The 19,715-nt window shown below is 44.8% G+C and overlaps 1 protein-coding gene across 3 annotated transcripts in view; it reads right to left on the bottom strand.

Annotated features, from left to right (window-relative positions):
* The window catches only part of NRK (Nik related kinase), a 137,945-nt gene extending 118,431 nt beyond the window's left edge, over positions 1–19,514 (bottom strand). For 2 of the 3 annotated variants that reach the window (XM_053374685.1, XM_053374688.1), the window contains exons 1-2: positions 18,925–19,514; positions 9,778–9,843 (exon numbers count right to left, since the gene is read on the bottom strand). In XM_053374685.1, the coding sequence (XP_053230660.1) occupies positions 9,778–9,843; positions 18,925–18,981 (123 nt within the window). In that variant the 5' untranslated portion in view covers positions 18,982–19,514. The remainder of the gene's footprint in view (positions 1–9,777; positions 9,844–18,924) is intronic. The other variant, XM_053374687.1, reaches the window with a different exon arrangement.
* Between the last annotated feature and the right edge of the window lie 201 nt (positions 19,515–19,715).

Below are 19,715 nucleotides of genomic sequence, written 5' to 3'. Positions count from 1 at the left end.
TGGGGTAGCAGTGGGGGACAGCCTCTATCATGTGTTTGCTGCCACATCAACTATAAATCTGTCAATATATTTGATTTAGTATTTCAGTTTTAAAAGGCTGTTTTTTTAAAGGCTGAAGAGAGGTTGTTAAATAGCCACACCCACTAAAATCAGTGGTGTTTTAATTCCGATAATGATTAAATAGGGACAGCCCATGACATTTTGCTGTCTCCGATGGAAAACCCATCTATAAACTGAATGTAGAGCATAACCCAGTTGGAAGTTCTCCCAAACAAGCTTTTTTGAAATGGTCCTGGCACAAAGGTTGTAATTCCACTGCCCTGCTAAAGCTAAGCAGCAGCAGGGCTTATCCACATCATAAATTTAAAGCCCTTTCAAAGCACTTGGCTTTCCCAAGGGAATCCTGGGAGCTGTAGTTGGCTAGGTATTGTAACTCTCTTTATTATGAAGTAATAGACCCAAACAGGTAAACTACAGTTATTGGGATTCTTTGGGGGGAGACCATGTTCTTCAAAAGTGTGTTCAATGTGCCAAGGGGCTTCTGGCGGTTCCCTCGTTGTGAGAAGCCAAGTTACAAGGAACTAGGCAGAGGGCCTTCTCGGTAGTGGCACCAGCCCTGTGGAATGCCCTCCCATGAGATGTCAAAGAGAAAAACAACCACCAGACTTTTAGAAGACATCTGAAGGCAGCCCTGTTTAGGGAAGCTTTTAATGTTTTTTTAATGTTTAATGTTTAATAGGTTATTGCATTTTAATATTCTGTTGGAAGCTGCCCAGAGTGGCTGGGGAAGCCCAGCCAGATAGGCGGGGTATAAATAATAAATTATTATTATTATTATTATTATTATTATTATTATTATTATTAAAATATATTATCAAGGCGTTTAGAAACCAAGTCTTATGAGGAACGATTGAGGGAGTTGGGTATGTTTAGCCTGACATAAAGGAGATATGGAGGATGAAGCAAGCTTGTTTTCTCTTGCCCCAGAGGCTTCAAGTTACAAGAAAGAAGATTCTGACTAAACATTGGTAAGAACTTTCTGGCAGCAAGAGCTTTTTGATAGGAGAGCAGACTCCCTCAGAAGGTGGTGGACTCTCCTTCCTTGGAGGTTTTTAAATAGAGGTTGGATGGTCATCTGTCATGTATAATCTAGTTGAGATTCCTGCATTGCAGGGGGTTGGACTAGACCAGTGTTCCCCAAACTTGTGTCGCCAGCTGTTGTTGGACTACAACTCCCATCATCCCTAGCTAGCAGGACCAGTGGTCAGAGATGATGGGAACTGTAGTTCATAAACAGCTGGAGACCCAAGTTTGGGAAACACTGGACTAGACCCTTCCAACTCCACAAGCCTATGATTCTCTGTTCCTGCCCTCAAAGAGTGTGTTAAATGTGTTTTAAATGTATGATGTGGACACGTCCATACAGAAGAATACTATACTGAGAACTGAACCTTGCTCTAACAATGGTTGCAGGACAGTATACACCACTGCACCTGAGGGCAGCAGGATCGTTCAGAGATTAGCAAGGCAGAGGACATGGTACACACAGCTCTAATTTCCAGCAGAAAGAAACAGATGAGCAGCTGAAATGAAATGAGTGGAGTGGTTTGGCTGCCACTGCCTGCCACTCAGCCATGCACCCACCCCAGCAACTTCTGCTTAAGGCAATTAGAATTCTCAAGAGGAAAAACAGCTGACTGGGCAGTTCCAAGAAAACAGCTAAATATACAATGGCAACAGCCTGAGCTAATGACTAAACAAGAAGAGAAAGAGAGAGGGAGAGGGAGAGAGAGAGAGAATGCTGCTCTTTCTGGCAGCATTAAAGGAACACAAACAAGGAACACAAGCTTTGCTGAGACAATAAATCACATACTTGGGATGCACGTTTCTTGGTCCAAACAACAAAATGACTTCCCCAGATTTTGCAAGGCGAAAGTAAAACTTGCAACCTGGAGACTGATTTGAAGATTCGGAAGCCAGTCTTCACCAACTGCTGCCTTCTGGATGTTTTGAACTACAACTCCCACCAGCTCTGCCCAGCACTCTGGGGGCTGATGAGAGTTGTAGCCCAAAAGATCTGGAGGGTGCCAGGCTGGGAAATGTTGCTTTGAATTGAGTTGGGGGGTCCTTGGCGATTGAGACATTGCTGAGCTGCAACTCCCATCTGGGCTTGGGTCAAAAATTCCCCACCTTGGCTTTAAAAGCACCCATTGAATGGGGAAATATGAAGGTTTGTGACACCTTCCATCTACTTTCCTACCTTGCTATCCAGATGTGAACTGCAATCCCACCCCCAAATCTCTACCTTAAATAATTGCATTTTTGTGATCACTTATCTGCAGAAGCAATTTGGCCTTTCTTTTTTGCAAATGGACTGCTTGAACAGATTTAATAAATCTTTTATGTTAAGATGGAAAGGGCAAACATTAAAGGAATCTTATTTCTCTTTCAGCTTCTTTTTTTTAAAAAAAATGTCAGGCTCACTGCAAACTACATGTGTGGACACCGCACGTAAATAAATCACGGAGTCTGTTATCTAAATTAACAGTAAATTTATTTTATAAATGTGGCTTTCCTTATATATTTTGGGGTGAATGTTCTCAAGAACAAAGTTATAAAAGCAAGATGTCTGAGCGAATGCAGCGCAGCAGAAATGATCTGTAAATTGTTTATTCGTTGTTATTTTTTCCATTTAAATTCCCAAGTTTCTTTTAAAGAAAACAACAGAAGAGAAACCCTCATAAAATTTTACTCAACAGAGCCAGAAGCTTTCTGGCATCAAAAGAATGCATTGCTTTTTAAAAAAAAGAAGAAAAGAAAAGAAACTAGAGAGAAAAAAGTATTTTATCATATGATTTTCTCCAAAAAGAACTACCCCCTCTCTGACTAAATTACTTAAGTACTACTCAAGATGCATTTGTAAGGAACAAATCAAGTTCCTGAGTGATGATATAAGCAATATATGTGGATTCTCTCCCCACCCCCACCCCCCTAGGACAAAATAACGTGTTGTTATTTTGCAAGCCAAGCAGAAGTCAATGAAGGGCTGATTAAACTTGAACATATATCTTGTGTGTGGCTTTGGTCATAAAGCATGGAGCCAGGGACCAATTTATAGTGAGATTGGCATGGCACTGTTCTACGTTTTCCACGGGAGACAATATGCTTCTGAATACCTGATGCTGGAAATTGCAGGTGGGGAAGAATGCTGTTGTGCCCTGGTCCTCCTTGCAGGCTCTTCAGAGGCATTTGGTTGGCCACTTTGAGAATAGAATGCTAGACTAGATGAGCCGTTAGCCTGACCCAGAAAGGTCTTGTTATGTTACTATGAGAAAAGTGCGTCTTCAGCCAGAACAGGTGGCATCTAGCGTGATGCTGCAGATAACCAGTGGGGAGCAGTTGCAGTTTCCAGGGTCTCAGCCTGAGTCCTATGTTGGAAAAGAACATTGCATCTGCTTTTCCTCTAGAAGATCCCTCATTCAATCAACAGCATTTCCAAGGAGCAGTAGGGAAGACTTCTGCCTGAAACCCTGCTGCCAGTCCGTGTAGGCATAACTAAGGTAGATGGAGCAAACTAAGCTTGTGAGCATGCTGAACAGCAAACAGGCACAGGCAAAACAAGATTAAGATGAAGAACAAGATATCCTTCCTTGGAGATTTTTTAAGCAGAGGCTGGGTGGCCACCTGCCTTGGTTGCTTTAGCTGAGATTCCTGCATTGCAGGGGGTTGGACTAGATGGCCCTTGGGGGTCCCTTCCAACTCTATGATTCTAAGTCCCACCATCTGCAATGGGTTTAATTAATGTTGGTTAAAGACACTAAAAGCTGCAGTACTTAACTCAAATTTAGCTGGGAGGAGTAACCTTCATTTAACTCGGGACTTGCTTCTGAGTAAACCTGCAGAGGAGTGTCCTGTGGCTTTGGTTGGATCACACACAGGGTAGTTTTAAGTGACTCATTCTGTTAGGGCAAGGATTTCGTCCCTGTACAATTACGGAACTTCTGCCTCCTCCCTGGGAACTCCCGGAAAGCTCCAGATTTGGGGAGGATGCATTGTACATGCAGGGGGAGGAGAGTTCCAACGCACAAGCATGAGTCCCTGTGCTAACGGAACGAGTGCATTGGGTCCCGCCCACAAAGCTATCTTATACTGCTCTCCCTGTGCATAACAGTTTCTTTTCTGGCTTGTGGAATAAACAGGGTTCTGTGGATTTGATGGAAAATAAAGCTGTCCTCTTCCACCATAAAAGGATGCCAAATGGTAAAGTGGCTATATCCATAGGACTCTGTGGGAGTCCGAAGAGCCCTATGCTGATCTTGCCCCAGTGACTGTGGTGGGATTGAGACCCTCCGGTGCAATAGGATATGTGCCATTAATAGGCCACATAAAGGGCCTTCTGATTATATAGTTTCTGGATGTGTTGGCAAGGAAAGAGTAAGAACCACTTCCAGCAAACCAAAGGAGCGGAAATGCTACATGGTTTCCTCTCGTGTGTGTGTGTGTGGTTTCCTCTAAGTTGTTTCCGTCTACTGGTCCTAGACATTGTTGGGAAAGGAAAGGAAAGGAAAGACACACACACACACACACACACACACACACAGTCTTTAAAAGCTGTTAATAACTATGCTTGAAGAGGAAAGCCCTTGTATTCAGGGTTTGACACATGCTAGGACAATTAGTGTGGCCATCTGCAAAGGAAGACCTAAAACTGTGATGTACCATTTTTTACATGGCATGAATGTCTATGGGGGGAAACAAACAAACGCTAAAAAATAAATAAATCAGGGTTGGGCAAACATTTTACCTACTACTGGGTTTGGGAGGGAAGGAGACAATCAACCACCATGACTTTCTTTGAGCTGCCATTGTGGCTAGAATCCACAGGTGCTCTTGGCCTCCATGAATTTGTCTAATCCTCTAAAGCCATTCAAGTTGGCGGTCATTACGAGTAGCTCTTGTGTATGAGCAAATTCCATAGTTCAGCTCTGTGCTACTTCCTTTTGTCTGTTCTGAATCTTACAACATTGAGCTTCACTGGATGTCTAAAATAAGAACCCCTTACTTCAACTCCATATGAGAAACCCGCCCCCCCTTTTCTCCAGGATCATTAGGAGGTTTATTTGAATTGTTGCTTTGGGAGCCATTTTCAGACTACCAGACAATGGTTTAAAACTTTTAAAACACCGATTGGATGGTTGACGGGGCTTTTGACCAAAGCAATGTAAAGGAGCCATCTAACTTTTGTTTTCTCCTAAAGGTCACTGAGTGGCATAAATCAGCCAGTCGTCTCCTACTGTCCCTCTTGGTAACTCCACAGCTGTCCTCAGTTGGAGTGCTCAGTTGCAGGAGTGCTTGCAGCTCTGTGGTCAAACCTACACTTTGTTTGCAAGGGAGTGCCTGGTTTGATCCCTGACACCTGCACTTTAAAGCAGATCTCAGGTAACATACCTGATAAAGTTTTTGGAAAGCTGAAGGGACCCAGAAGACAGAGCCAGAAAGATGGACTGACATTGACATTAAAATGCTACTTAGGGCCCCTCCATGCAGGTGTTTTATTATGGGTATATTGGGCAAAAGGTTCTTGACGCAACCATGGTGGGTCTATTCTGATAGAATAGCTGTTCTGTGGTGCTTCCCCAAGCTACTGCATTAGCCACATTTACACCATCTTTTAAAGCACTATGATACCACTCCAAACAATCATCATGGCCTGCAAGTGCTACAATTGGAGAGTAGCCTTCACCAAAGACATCATGGACTTTGAAGAAGCACAAATGCAGGATGAAAGGGAGAAACGTGCTAAGAGGAAGGCACATTTGGTAAACCCTCACTGTGATCAACTCCTGCCCAGAAACCTACGTCCCCACTGTGGAAGGACATGTGGATCCAGAATACAGAATATGACAGTCATGTATAGACACACCAACCATGTTAATGGAAGACAACCTTACTCGGCTATGAGTGATCACCAAAGAAGAAAGAAGTAGTTTATTAAGAGTGCTGAGAGTTGTTAGGAGTCACAATTCTCAGAGTTCCTCATGAAGAGGGATTGGTTGTTAGACCACTCTGAGAATGTAGTCTGTGAAAGGAATGGGGACTGCCTAAAAACTCTCAGCACCCTTAACAAACTACAGTTCCCAGGGTTCCTTGGGGGAAGGCATGACAAGTGGTACTTTAAATGCATGGTGTGAATGTGGTAATTATTGCCGCACAACAAAAGCAGGGCAAAAATAAATTAGAAATATTCTTGGTAAACTTCGCAGGTGCAAACGGTATTCAAACAAAGCATGATCATGTATGGCTGCCCCAATAGCACCATGAGCACGAATCATCATGAATGTGCCCTGAAAATGGTGCCTGGAGGGGCCACAATGGTAGTAGTGTAGGCACTCTCTGAGCCACCTCACCCACAGGACTTAACCCTGGGATCAAATGCTTTCCAATAAACCAAAGCTGAGACCATATGAGATCAATAGGCAGGAAAAGAGAGGAGTGCAGGGCAGATGAGGCAGCAGTGGAGAGAAGGATGGAGTGGGGAAGGGGAAGGAGACTGAAGGATGTGGCGGTGGGAGAGGAAGTGGTATTGCACCAGCCCTGAAGAAGTATTTGTTTATTGCAAAGATTTCAGGGATTACAATAAGTCTCTGTGCAGCAAGACATATATTTCTGCCCCTTGTGGTCAAGCTTGGACAGAAGATTTTGCCCTCCCCAAAACAATAGTCACAAGTGCAGTATTTAATGTTTCTCTGTGCAAGAGCAATGGGGCACCCTCACAGACACAAGGGTGCAAGCTAAACCTTCTCTCCGCCCTTGGGGACTACAGTGACTATTAAAAGTAGCCTGTTCTATTTGCATAGCCCCACCTCTTTCATTCGCATAAAATTGATTCCTCTCCATACACCACCACACTTTAATAGGAAACAAAGCTGTCTTTTCCATTGTGAGCTTGGGAAAGCTTTCTTCAGTCATGGTAAAGAACAACAACTTTGGAGAGGAAGATGCACAGTATCTGACTAGGGACAGAGTAGCAGTTTTAAAAAATAAAAAAGTAAAAGACTCCTGGACAATTACTGTATTTTTTGCACCATAACACTCACTTTTTTTCTCCTAGAAAGTAAGAGGAAATGTCTGTGCGTGTTATGGAGGTAATGCCTACGGGTGGCATGCCTACGGATTTTCCTCCTCTAAAAACTACGTGTGTGTTATGGTCGGGTGCGTGTTATAGAGCGAAAAATACGGTACGTCCAGTCAAAGGCAACCATAGGGTGTGGCGCTCATCTCGCTTCAGGCCGAGGGAGCCGACGTTTGTCCACAGCTAGCTTTCTGGTTCATGTGGCCAGCAGGACTACACTGCTTCTGGTGCAATGGAACACTGTGATGGGAACCAGAGCACATGGAAATGGCGTTTACCTTCCCACCACAGCGGTACCTATTGATCTACTTGCACTGGTGTGCTTTTGAACTGCTAGGTTGGCAGGAGCTGGGACAGAGCAATGGGAGCTCACTGCATTGCGTGGATTCGAACTGCTGACTTTCCAATTAGAAAACCAAAGAGGCTTGGTGGTTTAGACCTCAGTGCCACCTGCATCCTTTACCTGGCTCATGAGTAAAAGCAGGAGATCAGGCAAAGGAACATACAACTCTGTCTTATGCTGAATCAGACCATTAGTCCATCTAGTTCAGTGTTATCTGAATTGAATGACAGCAGCTCTTGGGAGTTTCAGATGTAGAATCTTTCCCAGCCAGAACCTGATATGTCAGAGATTGACTTGAGGACCTTCTGCATGCAAGATAGATGCTTTACCACTGAGCCACAGCCCTTTCCTGAGTGAATGAATATATGGGAGGAGCTTAGAGAGGATGCCAAGTCAAAAGGGCGGAGCCTAATGATTCCATCACAGCACAAGGTCAAATGAAACCATTTTCTAACCCCTCGAAATACTGGATTTATTCAAGAAAGTACTCAACACTGAAGGTCAAAATGCAAAGTGGGTGGAAAATATACCTGGCAGTTGGTAATGGTATCTAGGAGAGGCATGCAAGAAGTTTAAGGCTCAAGACCACAGCCCAATGCATTTGTCCTTCCAGCCTGCTCCCCCCCCCATTCTTTTTGCTCTTGGGCGTACATGTTTCTTAAATTTAGCCTTCCAGTAATTGCCTCCGGTGCTCCAATCTGCTCAGGCTTTCTGCACGGCACACAAGCTGCTTTCACACTTCATAATTTAACAAGGCCATGTGATCCATTGCACTCTGCCCATATTTCTCTCTCCCCCCCCCCCACCGCTGCCCAAACAAAAAGATAGTTTTATTTATTTATTTCTCTGCTCCAGAGAAAGGCTAGTCTCTCAGTTGGCTGCTTTTACACAGCCCCAGAAACACCATAAGTGGGGGAAAGAAAGTCCTTTCCGAAACAAAAAACCAAGAGCTCAAGTCTTTCCTTCCCAGGATCAAAGGACGGGTCTTGCCATGCTAACTGTAAAAGTCTGCCTGCTTCAAACAGGACAGTCCTCTATTTGAAGGCACCCTCTAGTTGAAGAGCTGTCCAGTCTAAGCCGCTTCTTTCTGCCCAAAGGAGGGTTTGTCCAGTGTTGTTGTGCGGCCAAGCTAATCTGCAATTAATTTTAAATTGCTCACAGTTCATAACAGAAACAGAGAGAAAACAATGCAATGTCAACAGCAGCAACAACACCACACCCTCAAAAGACAATGTTCCAAGTTGTTGTGGGTTTTTTTGGTCCACTGGCAAGCATCTATCAGGGATAAAAATGCATTCTCATCATGACATGCCTGCTCAATTGATTTGTCTCCCAACTGTAAAGGAACCTGGAAGGATAGTCACGAGACCGGGACTAGCAGAGAATGAACAACCAAACAGCCAGGGTGAAAGATCACCTACCAATCAAAGAAGCGGGGAGGAAATGACAATGAAACCAGCAGTGCACACAACAGCTTTGTTGTGGATCAGATGGAAATCAGTTACATGACACCTTGCAGGAAAACACAGTTAACAGTTTACCATGAATGCACAGAATGTTCCTGCTTTGCTCAACAACTTTCTAGCCAGCAGGCATAACAAACCATAATCTCTAGCTTGGCATTATGACTGAACTGGGGACTATGGCTTGTTTGGAGTAAAACAAGCCACAATCCCCAGTTCAGACATAATGCTAAGCCAAAGTTTGGTCTTGGCTTACCAATCATGCAGAGCCAATCATGACTTCTGGTTCATAAGGAATGCTAAGCCAAAGGCCATGGTTTGTTGCTCTTGCTGGTGAGAAAGGAGGAGTGCAGCAAGAGTGAGTGCCACATCCACAGGCCACCATTAAATAGGGTTTACCCATGGGCCATTGACTCAATTCAGACTTTACTCCAAATTGTGGTTTGTGATATTTAGAACCCACACCATGGTTTCAGTTTACAAACATATAGCAGGCAAACCATGGTTTTGATGTATCTAATTATTTTTTTTCCCTCGGCTCAGAGCTCACCTTCATAAGTTCACTCCTGTCCCCATGGTGCGGCAGCTCTTGACGCACAGCAGTGGTGTGTCTGTGAATTCAGAAAGATAAGCAAACCACCCCTAGCACAAATGATGGCTTTAAAACCAGCTTTGAAACATGGTTTCAGATCTGGACTAGGGAAGCCCTCATGAACTATGGTTTGTAAGCAGGTTGGCTTGCCAGACCAAGGTTTGGTGTAATGTCTGAGTATAGCCATTATGTCCAGGATTTCAGTTTTGTCAATATGCCATGAAATATATTGAGTTTTGTTCATTACCTTATAGACTTGCCCGTACGTCCCATTTCCAACAACTTGTACTAGTTCAAATATCCCTGCTGGATCCTGAAAAAAATAACAATAAAGAAACACATTGATTAATTTTACTTAAAGAACCAAGCTATTTTCTCCTATATGATTCCATCTCTTGGATTATGAAGAATTAGGGGTACAACTTATTTGGAAGGTCTCCTGCACAAGATTATTTGAAATGAATGGGACCTGCACCATAGTCAGTTGGGCACATATGCACACACGGTAGATGTGTTCTATTGCTGTCCTATTGCAGCCCTACCCAATCTGGTGCCATCCAGATGCTTGCATGGCCCATGGTCAAGGGTGATGGGAGTTGTAGTCCAGCAACATCTGGAGGGTGACAGGTTGGGGAAGCCTGCCTTTTTCAAACTCATTGGGGTGAAGGAAGCATTTCCTCCAAAGAGTTAATGGCGTAGCTATGTTAAAAGCCATGTGGGCCAAAGCAGGTCCTGGAATGTGGAAATGCCAGTGTAAGGGAGCCACAGCTATTCTTGTAAAGCATGGAGAGAACAGAAAATTAAACTGTGCTCAACCTCACCCAAGCCAAAGGCAGGCAACCCAGTTTTCTAAAAACAAAAAGTTTGGAAGGAAGATCATGGGGAAGCCTGTCCAAAATCACAGAGGAGCCAGTGCCAAATTGTTGCAGTACAAATACTCTGGGGTTTCAAAGGGCAGTGCCTAAAAACTTGACCAGCAAATGTTGCTTCATTTGAGACTGCAAAAGAGGATTGTTTAAATTAAGGCTACCCGATCTTTTTCAATGAGTCCAGGGTTGCTTTTCAACTTCAATGGATTTTGTAGGGGGACTGATTTGTAAATCTGGGGACTGTCCCCGGGAAACGGGGACGTCTGGTAACCTTAGTTTAAATATCACCTCCTGAATTTAGAAGTTGGATCTACCTGCTGCTTCTGTCAAGGTCACCAGCTTGAAAGTAAAAGAAAACTATCCAAAAACAGTTTTGGTACTTGAATGCTTACATTTCAGCAAGACAGCAAAGCCAAAAGGACAATCTTGATAACTAAAAATGTGCTTTTGTCCTGATGTGGTTGATTTCCAGCTATTATCTTGCAAAGTCTAAACCATGCATAGGTAAACTAAGGCTGGATCAGGCCCAATTGCCTTCTGGATCCGACCCACGGACGGTCTAGGAATTGCTGCATGGATCACTAGCGCGCACATTCTTTCCCTCTCCCTCCCATGGCGGCGGCAGCAGCAGCACCTCCTCCCTCCCTCCTCCTGGCTTCTCCCCGCCCTGCCTAGAGGAGGAAGGGGGCTGGGCTTTGTTGGTGCCAGCAGCAGCAGTGCTCGAGTGACCGCCATTTTAAGCAGCCGCTCTCCAGAGCACTTTCGCGCACCGCTCATCATCCTCCCGCCACCAGCTCCTGCCACTTGCAAGACACAGATAAGCAGCCACCTGGGCTCGTGGTGCTCTTGCATCATTTCCCCCCCAAAAATATTGTCTGGCCTCCCACAAGGTCTGAGTGGGACAGTGGACTGGCCCCCTGCTGAAAAAGTTTGCTGACCCCTGGTCTACACTAATGTGCAAGAAACCCTTGACGTTCCATCGTTCATTTTATATACAAGAAAGTTTACCAGTAAAAGAGTTTTGGAACAGCAATAACCTTCAAGTCAGAGAGAAAATACTTAGCTGTTTTATCCTAAAAAATAAGAGCATCCTGATTACATCTAATTATTTAACTTGACAGATTATTTGGGAGGTGTAGGGTACTCTTTACAAAAGAGAAAGTAGGTTGTTTCCCCTTTTAATGTTGTTGAGTTTATTTGCATTTTATTGTAAGCCCTCTAAGATCCGATGGACAGATTGGACAATCCAAAAACAAACAAGATAATAATAGGATTTTATTTATTTATTTTTAAAATCAATTTCTCATGCTTTCAAGCATAAAGAAAACAAAACCAAAACTGCAAAGTCTTGGCTTCCACCTGGTTTAAATATAAAGGAAACACAGTATGCTCTGGTTTCCTGTACAGATTTCTGTCTTACAATTTTACAGAGGAGCATGAATATGGCAAGTTAGCTTTCGTGGCATCCAGGTCAGCTGCCTTGCTCCAGCCTTTTGGACTCCTCATCCAATGATAAAGACGAAGCAAGAAGAGCAGCATATGGTACAGTGCATTACAGTAATTAACCTCAAAGTGATTAATGTTTGGGTCAGGATTTTGGCATCTGCCAAAGGAAATGTAGCAAACTTGGCAGTAGCTGGATAGCAAGGGGCCATACAGACCCTGGAATACCAAATGCTGTTGGAGAGGAAGCTCTATATCAAAGACACGTCCAGCTCTGAGACAATTAGGAACTTGGCCTGGTTGGAAGGCTAAGCTGTAATAGACCACAGAGTGCTCCAATCAGAACAAGGACAGATCCAAGGACTAAAGTCAGAGCCCAGCATAAGGTGTCTGCCGTCTGTAACACAAGGGATGGCAAAAAGTCATCTCCATTTTCAAGCAGGCTTGTGCGCAGTGACTTGCTTATGATGAGTGAGAGCTGGCCTCTTCGCAAACAGGAGATGGAATTCCTGTGTACTGTGAGAACTTCAGTTCCTTTCTTAGTGAAGGAACTATGTCCAAGTGGTAGAACATAAACTGAAGGCCCAAGTTAGGATGGGTCCTTCCATGATAGGTAAAAGGACACCCCTTCCATACTGATGCCAATTAGACCATGAGTAAGCAAACTAAGGCCCGGGGGCCAGATCTGGCCCAATCGCCTTCTCAATCCGGCCCGGGGATGGTCTGGAAATCAGCATGTTTTTACATGAGTAGAATGTGTTCCTTTACTTAAAATGCACCCACCTCTGGGTTATTTGTGGGGCATAGGAATTTATTCATCCCCCCAAAAAAAATATAGTCTCCCCCTCCAAGGTCTGAGGGACAGTGGACCGTCCCCCTGCTGAAAAAGTTTGCTGACCCCTGATTTAGACTGACAGTTCAATCTTACTTCAGCGCTGGAAATAGGACAGCATCTTTCACCTGAGTGCAGAAGGATCGCTTACCTCCAACACCTTGCTCCTTCTCACATTGCTCCACCTTGTGCCTGCTCAGACAAATTCTGCCAGCATCTGTCACATGGACAGCCCAGTGTGTGCTTGCCTGCTATGTTGGCCAGGAACCTTTCCCAACACTGTCTTGACTCCCAAGACAGCTGGATAGCCTAGGTCAGCAAAAATGAAGCATCGCCATTGTCAGGTGCTGGCACAGGAGGATGGGAATGGTTCAAGAGAATGGCACTCAAGCATCCACTAGCTGCTATTTACACTTAAAATCCACCTTTTCTCCAAGAAGCTCAAATTGGCATCCATGATTCTCTCCTTCTCCATATTATCCTCACAACAACCTTGTTTCAGGGACCTTGTTCCCCGGAGACCCACAAAACACATTATGCCAATCCGTGTTCCTGTATGCACCACAACTTATAATAGTACACATCTATAAAACACACACTTATTAAATGATCCACAAATTAGTCTAAGCCGTGGGAAGTGGTCTTCAGTTTACTGGAGAATTTGTAAACCAAATGAAGCTTCGCCATTCTCCTGCAAAGTTATCTTTGTACTTTGATGCACTTGCCAATCTTAATTTGTGAGTCAATTTAGCAGTGAGGGCAATATGCCATACTCTATTGCATCAAGCATTTAAGTTTACACCTTTTAAGTCCTTCCAAAATGTGGGTACAACCATACATGCAACAGTTAAGAGAAATCCAATTAGTAGCACATCCACCAAGTCCTGATTCTTGTTTAATTACAGATTCAGTAATGCAAGTTCTGAGGTCTTTGTGACATGCTGGTGTGTAATTGTACTTATCTCATTAAACACTCACTCCCCAAAATTGGCCACCTTCAGGCACGTCCACCACAAGTACCTATAGCTGCCTCTCCCCACACCCTCAGCAGCACATTGGTGAAATATGCTCATGCATAGCTGAAAGTTTAACTGGGGAGCAGGGGCAAAGTCCTGCAGAACAGAGGTGTGTGTGCCCTCCTAAGCTAGCCTCCTTCCCTCCAGATGCTGTGGATGATACAGATGAAGTGGAAAATTCTTCATAAAGGCAAGCAAAGAAACATAATTAGAGTTCCAGGATACATTTCCAGCAATGCAAACACATTCAAGGATGCTGCAAAGCAAAACTGGGTATGTGCATGGCCTGGGGAGAAGGGGAGAGTCCTGAGGACCAGATAGAGAGGCCTGGGACCTGAGGTTCCTTATGCCTGCCCTAGTTAAGCATCCTTAAGATTGCAGTCATGCCGTGCACACCTATATGGGTCTTTTCAGAAGTAAGCCCTATTGGGTTAATGGGACTTCTCAGCAAGCATATGACTAAAGAACTGATGTCATTAGTTTTGCAGCACTCTAGCTGGACTGAAGCCACCTAGAAGAGACGGGTGGAAATACTGTGCAAAAAGCGAAACAGCAGTGGAATCAAACTTGGACAGATTGTGCAAAAAAAGCTTCAAGGGGATCAGCTGCAAACATACAGATTGCAAGGACAGGTGCTGGAAAAACGACCTGCAAAATTAATCCTATTTCACAGAAACCTCCAGCGATCTCCTCCAGAAGAAATTAACAAGAGTGATAAATTATATAGCCAGAAATCAAGGAATTGGACTCTGGAGGTTATAAATATATACATAAGGTAAAGGTACCCCTGACCGTTAGGTCATCCACGACTCTGGGGTTGCACACTCATCTCGCTCTGTAGGCCAAGGGAGCCAGTGTTTGTCTGCAGACAGCTTCCGGGTCATTTGGCCAGAATAACTAAGCCGCTTCTGGTGAACCAGAGCAGCGCACGGAAATGCCGTTTACCTTCCTGCCGGAGCGGTACCTATTTATCTACTTGTACTTTGACGTGCTTTCGAACTGCTAGGTTGGCAGGAGCAGGGACCAAGCAACGGGAGCTCACCCCGTTGCGGGGATTCGAACCGCCGACCTTCTGATCGGCAAGCCCTCAGCTTTGTGGTTTAGACCACAGCACCACACGCCGTATGTATATACATACATACATACATACACACACACACATCTCCAACAAAATTTAACTGAAGTGATGGACTTTGTACTAGATGTACCAGATGTTTCTTCCTGGCTGGAAAAGTCTGCAAGATGTGTGATGGAATCTTTTTATTTAACATGATGAACAAAACACAGCAAGAGTTATGGTGGTTCCACATTGCAGGGTGCATTCATATGACCAGTTTTTTTCTATTCACCCATGGGGCGATGCTTATTGGAATCCCTTTATGACAGAAACCCCTTGCCCATCCCAGTCCTGGGAATGACTCGATATGCATTCAAATCACAGGACTAAGCAGAACTTCAGCCAGGTTTTCTTTTTATATATATGTAAAAAAAACACAAAACAAAACTCTGCCAAACTCATGTTTGCTGATGATAAGGAGGGAAAGCAAACCTCTCTTACAAACCCAACGGTTCCCTGGCCACCACCCTTCTCAGTGCTTTTGGCCAGGGATTGGTTGAATAAATAAAGGGAAGGACTAAACTTTGGGTGGACCCCATCTAGAAACTGCTCTGGAGCTGCAGAGCAACTGAAGTCTGTTTTCTGGTGTGTTTTTTTAAAACAAAGTCGCTATTCTCCTGCCAAAAGATCAGGGGTGGGGAGGGCCGATGAGCTCTTCAAACATACTGGCAAGGCTCACCTTCAATATAACAGGACCCCTGAATATCTTTCAAAAGCACAGCAGGTGTGGGCGAGATTGGTTGCCCAACTACGATGTTGCTGTCACCCCTGGCTCCTGGCTTGGTGTGTTTAATGGGAGTTGTAGTTCAGGCTCATCTGGAGGGCCAGAGATTTTCCCTTCACACAACTGAAGAGCAGGAACCTATCCTGTGTTACTCATTCTCAGAGGACACCTATTGAAATTATTAACACAACTAGCTTAAGCCTTTTTTGCACTTGTCATACGAGGCCCTTCTCTATGGCCTCCATCCCCAAGAGGTCTGGAGGGTGGCAACACGAGAACAGACCTTTTTTGTGGTGGCTCCCCATCTGTGAATGCTCTCCCCAGAGAGGCTTTATATGTTTTTTTAGGCACCAGGCAAAAAACATTCATCTTTACCCAGGCCTTTGGCCATGAAATAATCTATGGCCTGTTAAAGGCGGTGGCAAGGCTGCTATTGTGATTATTTCCTTATTATGCTGTCTAGTGTTATGCTGTTATGTTATGTTATGTTATGTTATGTTATGTTATGTTATGTTATGTTATGTTAAATCTTATTATGCTGTCTAGTGTTATGCTTTGCATTCTGTTTTTTATTTTTATTATGGTCCACAAAATATGTTTTCAATGTTGTACACTGCCCTGGGATCTTTTGATATAGGGTGGTATGTAAACTGAATAAACAATAAATAATAATAGCATAATTTTGAATGGTCTACATGGTGTGGAACTTAGTTGGAGGCATCCCAAAGCCTTTAAAGACACCAAAATGTGTTGGTGAAGTCTGCTTAACTTTGAGAGTTCAAAGCTTCGGAGAAGAGGTGGTGAAAGGCGTGCCTGCAAGCAGTGCTGGTGGTGGGGCTTAGGCAAAAAGTGAGTGGCGCTAGAGGCAAAAGTAGGAGGAGCAACAGTTGTGCCTCTTGCCTTTGTACAGTAGGTGTCAATCCAGCCACGCATACACCGAAGGCTTCCATATATACACAAACATCTCCATCCGCCAACCTGGCAAACTAGTGGTATCGTCCCAGGACATATTCCAGTTGTGCAAAAACAATTGGGGGGGGCATGGTGCATGGCAGTGAGGGCCATGGCCTGGATATTGGATGTGGCCTCTGGAGCTCCCCAAGAGCTGGAGAAGGAGTCCTGGGGTGCACAATCGGAAGCGTCTGTTATGTATTACCAGCAAGTCACTACTTCTCAACCTCAGTCCCACCCCCACCATCATCTGTGACAAGAGGATAAAAGTTTTGGACTAATTTATAAGATACTGTACTTGAAAGCATTAGAAAAGCAACACCTGCATGAGCTGCTTTGACCATATGAATTCTAGAATCTATGGCTGAAAGCTTTTAAAAATATAATTAAATATATTTGCATTGAGCCATGATGAGAACTGGAATGTTCCAGATTCATGTCTAACCCCAGCTATTAGTACATCAGATGGGATATGGCATGCTAATGTTGCCTCAGCCCCCTGAATCTGCAGAATGGGCTCAAGAAGGAAGCAAGGTTGGGCAATTGCTTGGGTTCCCAAAACTGGTCAAGAGCCCAGTGGCATGTACCAGCACTCTAACTGCACCCAAGAAAGTCAATGTGTTGGATTTCCCAGTCTACACACTGCACCTGCTCCAGTTGCCTATCAGGATAACCACACAGGCTACATTTCAGGGCTGTTGTACAGATCACTGAGATAATGTTCGTGTGAAAGGGCAAAGAATTCTCATAGCTTGTTTTGCCTCTTCTGAGTTTATAACAGGCGCTTTATCCAAGTTTCATCTCCCTACTCCATCCCAGATACAGCAGGGAAAATAATCACAAACATAGAGCCCTACCTTTCAGGGCTGTTGTGAAGTTTTAAAGAAAAAGCATATAAAACATGCAGTCAACTTAACTGCAGATGCCTCCGCACAGGTCCCCCCAGCCCCTCTCAGAGCATGCACAGCTCATTTGCAATAAGGTGGCAGGAAGATGGCTTCCTTAAACCAGGTCACACCATAAGCCCATCAAACTTAGTATTGTCTACTCTGACTGGCAGCTGCTTTCCAGGGTGTAAGGAGGTTCATGTTGTCAGAGTACAGGGTTATGTCTCCTGGACCTTTTAACTGGAGATGCAAGTGATTGGACCCTGAGCAAGAATCCTTGCTTTCCAAGGCTGAGATGAGGGGCTGAATTCATACTGAGAGAAACTCAATCATGTCTTAGTTCAAATCCCACTGATTTCAATATAAACTAGGTACAACTTGGAGCCTGAGGTAATCTTTGTGCTTTCCCTCTGTGCCGGTTTCTGTGTGGGTCCCTCCACAAATTGCTAGGAGAATCCTGACAAGAAAATGGGTCTTCTCAGTGGTTGTCCCCCACTCCCGTCAATGAAGGCTTGTGATACCAATGTCAAAATCTTTCTAGCACCAGGCAAAGACATTCTGGTTCTCCCAGGCCTTTGTATATAAATTTAATTGCTGTGCTGAACTAGTCTCTGTTGAGGGGTAGGTTATGGAGGCATTGTTTTCATTGTTTTATTACTTTAATATATATATATACCGGTATAATGTACAACTTATTTCATTTTGTAGACTGCTTTGAGAATTTAATGTAATGCAACTGATAAGCTGAATAAATAACAACAACTTGCAACAGGTTGCAGTCCTGAAACCATTCACCAGGGAGTCAGCTCCACTGAACTCAACAGGTATTACTTATATATAGGCGTATGCTGTTAATAGCCAGTCCAATGCATGCAAAGCTCTTCAAGCCCTAATAATAATAATACCCAATTACTTTTATTTTATTCAGCCGAACTCACGAGAACTCAGTTCCAGCACCTTTCATGTGGGCGCCATTACCATTCTAAGAGACCAAGGGAAAAATAGAACTGATAATACCAACAAACTGGATTGAGACTAAGTTAGTTACACCTAGTTCTCGCTCAGGTCTTAAGTCATGGTTAACTTGTTTGTTTCAACAGTTCACCCAACTTAGCCTCCATCCAACACCATGCCGCCAACTAAGAGACCCAAACCATGCTTTGTAAGAGCTGAGCTGCCAGATTACAGCAAGAGATCCTTGCAAGACCACTTCTCCCTGAAGAGCAAAAGTGACATCTGGGAAGTGACATCTTTTTGCTGCCGCCAGCCCCCTCTGGAGGCTTATGAAGGAGCCAGCTGTAAGCCCTCTAAGAACACAGAAATCTCAGACCGTTGGGTCCATCTAGTTCATTAGTGCCCGCACTGACAGGCAGCGGGCTCTCAAGGGTTTCAGGCAAGGGGTCTGTCCAAAAGCCCCTACCTAGAGATGCCATGCGGGGTAGGCACCCAGGACTTTCCGCATGCAAGGTCTGCCGCTGAGCTGTGCTATGTCTCTCCCCATGGCTCCCACGTTCCAGCTCGTCTCTCCCTTCCCAGCCAGGACATAGGCACTTACCCTGAGCGCAGACAGGTCGATGCTGTCCAGGCTCCTCGCCGTGTAGTCGCTGGCCATGACTTCTTAACGATGCGGTAGCGGCGGGTCTCTGCGCTGCGCTTGCCAAGCGCTCCTGGGGCACGGAGAGCCGTTGGGGACGCAGCTGCTAAGAAAAAGAGAGGGTTGTAGAGAAAGTCCCCGGGCACGGGATGCTTGCTGGGGTTGAGGACTTGATCGGCTCGCAATCTCTTCTTCTTCTTCTTCTTCTTCTTCTTCTTCTTCTTCTTCTTCTTCTTCTTCTTCTTCTTCTTCTTCTTTCTCTCCTTCCCTTGCCAGTCTAACGGTCCTGGTGGCTCAGCCCTTGCCAGGCAGCCTGTCCATACTAGCCGTTCGTTTGTGACAAACACAGGAAACCTGACATGCAAATCCGAGGGGGAAAAGCGAGAATGGAAAGGAAAGGGGGGTGAGAGAGAGAAAGGTCCTTCTCTTCCCCCGCCCCCCGCAGTCAGAGGGCGAGGAAACAGCCCCACAGCCTCCAGCCTTTGAAGACAAACAACTTTTGCACGGGCATATTCACGGGAAAGTTTGCAAGGAAGTGACGTGCCACGGAGGATGGGCTCAGCCGGACTGAGCTGGAGAGTTGAAGGCGGGTGATAGTGGGGAGATTGATGCAACAGCTGGATCTGGCGGGAAGAGGGGGCACAAGGGGTGTCCGTGCTGCAGGAAACAGGTCGGGTATTCTGGCTCCTTCTGCTACTGCCCAAAGGGGACAGAAAGAGTGCGTTTTCCCATACCCACTGACACCCAGAACC

The sequence above is a fragment of the Podarcis raffonei genome, chromosome Z (assembly GCF_027172205.1).
Source record: "Podarcis raffonei isolate rPodRaf1 chromosome Z, rPodRaf1.pri, whole genome shotgun sequence".
In the NCBI taxonomy this organism is placed as follows: Eukaryota; Metazoa; Chordata; class Lepidosauria; order Squamata; family Lacertidae; genus Podarcis; species Podarcis raffonei.
The sequence above is the reverse complement of the archived record's forward strand: the minus strand, read 5'-3'. Positions and strand labels throughout refer to the sequence as shown.